The sequence below is a fragment of the Ailuropoda melanoleuca genome, chromosome 10, assembly GCF_002007445.2.
Source record: "Ailuropoda melanoleuca isolate Jingjing chromosome 10, ASM200744v2, whole genome shotgun sequence".
Taxonomy (NCBI): Eukaryota; Metazoa; Chordata; class Mammalia; order Carnivora; family Ursidae; genus Ailuropoda; species Ailuropoda melanoleuca.
The window spans coordinates 90971192-90977571 of NC_048227.1; the positions used below are offsets into that span (position 1 = coordinate 90971192).

At 42.5% G+C, this 6380-nt stretch overlaps 1 protein-coding gene across 3 annotated transcripts in view; it reads left to right on the forward strand.

Moving 5' to 3' along the window:
• GRM1 (glutamate metabotropic receptor 1) overlaps nucleotides 1-5287 on the forward strand; it is a 388457-nt gene extending 383170 nt beyond the window's left edge. Inside the window, exon 8 of one of the 3 annotated variants that reach the window (XM_002922790.3) lies at nucleotides 2211-5287. In XM_002922790.3, the coding sequence (XP_002922836.1) occupies nucleotides 2211-3123 (913 nt within the window). In that variant the 3' untranslated portion in view covers nucleotides 3124-5287. The remainder of the gene's footprint in view (nucleotides 1-2210) is intronic. The other 2 variants (XM_011229357.3, XM_034669260.1) reach the window with 2 other exon arrangements.
• The last annotated feature ends 1093 nt before the right edge of the window (nucleotides 5288-6380 follow it).

The window sequence follows — 6380 nt, forward strand, 5'->3', positions numbered from 1 at the left end:
CTAGCTGGTTGACTGTCTGTTCATGCTGGGAACACCAACTGTCGGTTTTGTAGTTGACTCAACTCAGAAGAAAGGTATTCTAACAATAGTGCGGAAGCTGAAAAGTCAGTAATTTTGCATTTACAAGTACTTCTACATTCTCAAGGACTATATAAGCATATATTTCAGAAAAATATTAATTTTCACATAGTATTTTGGAGATGAGATTTTTGTTTGACAATTAAAAATATAGCATTTATGGGGCGCCTGGGTGGCTCCATCGGTTGGGCATCTGAGTCTTGGTTTTGGCTTGGGTGGTGATCTCAGGGTTGTGAGATCAAGCCCCCCACCCCCACTGTTGAGCTCCATGCTCAGCAGGGGGTCTGCTCAAGCTTCTCTCTCCCTTTCCCTCTGCCTCTCCCCCCGCCCACATGTGCTCTCTCTCTCTCTCAAATAAATAAATAGATATATAGCATATTAATTATAAGACAGAGTAACTACCTTTTCCCAAATAATGAGATCAAAATTTTAGCTATTATGTTTAAGACTTTTATATCCAGAATTTTCTAAAATAGGTATCAGAATTTCTGCAAGACTTTGTATTTATTTGGCTCACTTCACTTTTCAAGATTATAATATATAAATTGTCAAAACATTATCATCATTATAAATGTGACACACATATTTTTTGAAGTATTCATTCTTGTATTTTCAAAATGATTAAATAAACCATTATATGAACTATTGATCACTTCCTACATTTTCCCAAACCAAAGACCATGAAACAGAATAGTCTATTTCACACATCCACCTAAGGAAAAAATGTTCCTTAGCCCTATTCCTTTTACTGTCAAAAATGTGTTAACATTGTGCTACTTTCTCTGTTGTTTTCATGGATACAGTGAAAAAGCAGACTTAAAAAAAAAAACACACACACACACGAAAAAATATTTCCTGATGTAAGTATTAACACTGTTGTTATTAATAGTATGCTATGGTAAGGTACCACCATCTGCTGAAAGTTATACAGAAAAAAAAAAGCTAAAAGTCCAAAAGTAAGACTAGAGTTATGACAAAATATAGAATAGAATTTGAATGATATATACAGCATCTCTCATTTCTTCCTCCTCCTCCTCCTCCTCTTACTCCCACTTCTCCTTCATCTTCCTCCTCCTTCTTCTTTTATTTGGTTAGTTTTTTGATGGTCCCATGAAGATGAAGGATGAAGGCGGGCTGCTGGTACCCTAACATTTTTCTTCTCCAAAGCTCAATGAAGAAAAGGCCAGGGAGGGGACTTTGTCTCCATAACTTCTGTTTTCTCTGAATCTTAATTTTGTTTCATTTGCATCACAGTGTTGAAAGATCTGTATTTCGTTGGACTTCTTCCTGGTTCTCTCTCTTCCCAAACACACCTAGTTAAAAGCCCCCGGTGAGGAAATCCCTAACTAGCTGCTGTGAATCAGGGCCTTTATGTGAATTGTGATTCATTGCGTGTGTCAGGTGCGTTGAAATAAAAAAAAAAGAAAGCAAAAGTGATGACACACATAAGTGGAACGTGGGTCTGGGTTTTCTGTCATCTGCTTTTCCTCTTCTGTCCAGGTGCCGTCTATCTGACGCTGCGGCTCTGGTATCAGGAGATACCTGCCTGTCAGAAAGGGGCACTCAGAGGATACATTGTATAACCTCACAAGACACTGAGAGTCGCTTAATATGTGGGTTTTCATTTGTTCCAGGGACTTAAGAAGAAAGGGAGGCAAGAGCTATTGTCATTGTGTTCTGTTGTCCACGTGTAACTATAGTTTTAGTTATTTGTTTCCTCCATCAACTTTGGAATCTTTCAAAGGCGTGCATTGAGTGACAACATCGTGGTTACCTTAAGTGTGTGTGTGTAGGTGAGTGTGTAATAACTGTGAAGTATCCGACTGCTTGTGCAGCGGGCTGGCGTTTCTCCCCCTCTGACTTTCTCAGGGTCAAAGTGTTCTGCCTTGTCTTGGGGCTCATGGAATCACTGACTGCAGCTACAGAGACAAGCTGTGGTCACTGCAGCTTTTGGCCTCTGACCTGTAATAAGGGTAGGTTAAGGGTATGGAAGCATACAATCAGGGAGAGGGCGGGGGATCAAATTGCATTGAGCTGGGATTGCATATAATTTGTATGTATTTTCTTCTGTGTGCATGTATTTTCTCCTGTGTGTATATCTGCAAATAAATCCATCTCTATTTTATTCATAGTTCTAATGGCAAGTCTGTGTCATGGTCTGAACCAGGTGGAAGACAGGTGCCCAAGGGACAGCACATGTGGCACCGCCTCTCTGTGCACGTGAAGACCAATGAGACGGCGTGCAACCAAACAGCCGTCATCAAGCCCCTCACTAAAAGTTACCAGGGCTCGGGCAAAAGCCTGACCTTTTCAGATACCAGCACCAAGACCCTTTACAACGTGGAGGAGGAGGATGCCCTGCCGGTTGGCTTCAGCCCTCCCAGCAGTCCTTCCATGGTGGTGCACCGACGCGTGCCAACCGCAGTGAGCACCCCGCCTCTGCCGCCCCACCTGACCACAGAGGAGACCCCCCTCTTCCTGGCGGACCCGGCCATCCCCAAGGGCTTGCCTCCTCCCCTCCAGCAGCCACCGCAACCGCAGAAATCCCTGATAGACCAACTACAGGGAGTGGTCAACAATTTCAGCACCGGGATCCCGGATTTCAACGCGGTGCTCGCAGTCCCCGGGGGCCCGGGGAACGGGGTGCGCTCGCTGTACCCGCCCCCGGCGCCCCCGCAGCACCTGCAAATGCTGCCGCTGCAGCTGAGCACCTTTGGGGAGGAACCCGCCTCCCCGCCCGCAGAAGACGAGGACGAGGACGACAGCGAGAGGTTCAAGCTCCTCCAGGAGTACCTATATGAGCGGGAAGGGAACACGGAGGAAGACGAACTGGAAGAGGAAGACGAGGACCTGCAGGCGGCCAGCAAACCGGCCCCCGAGGAGTCGCCTGCTTTGACGCCTCCGTCGCCTTTCCGCGACTCGGTGGCCTCGGGCAGCTCGGTGCCCAGCTCCCCCGTGTCCGAGTCGGTGCTCTGCACCCCTCCCAACGTGACCTACGCCTCGGTCATCCTGAGGGACTATAAGCAAAGCTCTTCCACCCTGTAGGAAGGAGGGGTCCCCATGGAAAAGCAAGAGAAACCAGGGAGCTCCAGCACCGCTGGAAATGTGCGGACAGCTGGGAGGAGCGTGGAGTCTGCGGGGAAGGGAGACCATGCTGCTGCTTTAGGGAAGGCCAGAGGGAACTGGGCTCTGCAAGCAAAAAATGATCCCGGCGAGGATCCTGATTTCTTGAATTATTCAAAAGCCTTCTCTGGGAAGAAAGGGAATTCTGACAAAGCACAATCCCATATAGTGTTCAACTTTCACCGCATAAATAAATACACAAATACATAAATAAAATCAACAGAAATAATCTCCTCTTTTGGACAACTGTGCATAGATATACGTGCCCACACACACTTGGCCAGCTTGAAAAGAGACAGCGCGTGTGGACCAGCCGGGTGAATCATTAGTTGACGCCATGGTATTCATGGTGGTCATAGCGAGCGAGGCGGAGCCAGCCGGAGCAGGTGGGTGAAGGAGGGGCAGGCATGGAACCCCCCGCCCCCCACGGCATGGCAGCTCATTTTTCTCTATCCCTTCTCCTTACTGTTGTTCAGGAGCCTCTCTTCACCCATTGCAGCTGATGCAGAGCCAGCCTTGTTGTCACACTTGGAAAAAAGCATATGGACACCTGCTGCTCTGTGATTTCTCTCTACTTAGGACAACGGGAATCAGAGCAAAAACATCCCCAAAAAGTGCTCCATCAGGAGGGCTAAGGGAGAACGGAGTGAGAAGCAAGACAGTACAGAAGCATGAGGTGGTGAACACGGGCAGCTTGAGTAACGTCCCATAGTTGATACCTGCTTCTTGGTGATTTGGGGAAAAAAGGCTAGAACAAGAGGTTGTTTTGAGAGTGGCAGAAGATGTTTTATGGATTATCTTGTGTTTGTGCCAAGGGGGCTCTTCTCTGCCCTTCAATTAAAGAAAACAAACCATGTGGCAAAATTGTTACCTTACATTTACTGTAGCAAATATTATTACCGGTTGAACTTCTGCGACGCAGTATGTGTGTTCGGTGCCATTGTCTCTCCTGTGTACTCAGAAATAAACCCATCTTCGAACTCCATGCTGTACTCATGGCAACTATTACATGGCAACTATTACTGGTACAACGACAAGTAATCCTTTCCTCTGGTCATCCAAGTCCCTGTAACTAGTACATAAATGTGTTCCTGTGTCCTTGTATACATGTGATAATAAAATTTGTGCAACATAACGTCAGTGGAACTGCAACTAGAAGGTTGTCTTTCCAATAGAGTATAGATATTTTTATGTTCTAATAATGTTTTATATATTATCACCAATATTTACAGAAGCTCTTTGAAGGTTTGAGTGCTGTAGTCCAGTGGTTTTCATACACTGCTCAGATGGTCCTTCCTCTTCTAAGAGGGAACTTATTTTTCAGATATTTTATGATGTGGAACACATTATTAATGAAGTGGCTTGAAAATTTGTCACATTAAAAATTCATTAAAGAACTGTGGGTGACAATAAAGAGGTACATTTTAGAGATTTTCAAACATCATTATTAAAACATGACATGGAAATGACAGTATTGAGATTATTTCAGGCCATTTCAGGTTTTTTTAAAAAAGATTTCCCACAGCAACTTGAGCTTTCAGTGATTAAAGTATATACTAACCTCTATGTCCGGTCATAATTTTTCAAATTATTTATTCATCACTTCTTACTTTCTTTTAATTGTTATTTCCATGTACTTTCATTCCTCTATTTTCACTGTCATCAGTTTTCTTTATATTTTTGTTATTTGCTGTGTGTAATATCCACGTATGTGTAATCCAGTTGTTTCACTTTTATCCTCCTTTTTACACCCAATAAAAGCAATTTTTCTTGCTGTTTTGATTTCTTCTATTATTTGTGGAATGAAGCTTTCTCCTTTAAATATCTGTTTATGCCTTATGTGCAGTCATAGTTTAATATGCCTCCTTCATGTGGAAGCTAATTTCTCAGCCAAAAATCATCTTAGAATCTTTAAATATCCACCACATCATTTGTTCAGAATTTAACATCAGCTCCAAAGTTTGAGGCTCATCTTTCTTATGTCTTCCCATAGTCTACTGCCAAGTTTAGTCAGTTCTGTATCAAGAATGGACTGCCTTTCCTTTAAAAAATTATTTGTAACACCTTTGGTAGAAAGACCTCATGACCGAACAGGAATTTCAGTTCCGTGTTTTCACGGTAATGAAGCAGAATGAGGAACGTAGATGGTTCCAGGGCTTAATAGATGGTCTGCTTATTGGCAAACTAGCAAGTAAAAGCCTACTATCTATTATTCATGAAAGATTTTTTTTTTATCTTAATGCCATTAACATATGTCCTCGATATCACAGGACTTGTGCATTCAGATTTTTTTTTTTAAGAATAGATCAGGAAAACTGCTCTACTATTCAAATAATATAAGATGTCAGTTTGTTCTGAGGCTTTAGTCTGAGACGTTTGGTGAACACATTCAACACCAATTAAATTATTTCTCTGAATGCCTAATATTATCATGATTAAAAGTTTTCTTGAATACAATACAGTATTAGCTCTTATAGCATAATTGTTCAAAATTGGAAATGTACACATACATACCCTGTACCAAAAGGGCAGATACTCTTCACCTTAACGTATGTGCTTATACAAGTTGTTTAGCTTCTTGTAAAAGTGTTTTCCTTTGGCTCGTTACTGCCTTTTGTCAGATAATCTTGATAATGCTGTATAATAAATATTTTCTATTTATTAAATGTGTGTATTCCTTCTCTATGCTTTGTCAGAGTTACAATAAGAGGCATAGACTGGTACAAAAAACAATTACCAGTGGTTTGATTTTGCTCACAACATGTCTTCTAGATCAAAGTTGGAGAACGTCACATTTTGGTTATGAGAAAGGTGGTACCTGAAACTTGTAATTTAAAATTAAATCCAGAATTTGAATATTCAGTGCTATGGCAGACATTGTCTTTCATCTTTTTGATAGAATGTATGAGGCTCGACAAACTCCTGGATCTCCAGCAGAACTCTGGAGACAGAGGCAACTGAAGGCTGCCATCTTTGTTTTATCTGTGCCCCACAAGACTCCACTCTAGAGAAACCTGGTTTCTTACTTTGTTAACATCCTCCCTCTATTCCCTTGCATTTCAGTGGAGACTTCACTGGTCTTCAAAACAAAGAAGCCCGTTATTCATCTTTTGCCGTAAGATACCAAAGTAAAGCATCTACCCAGTGTCATTCAAGAGGAGGACAAGGTGGTACAAGGA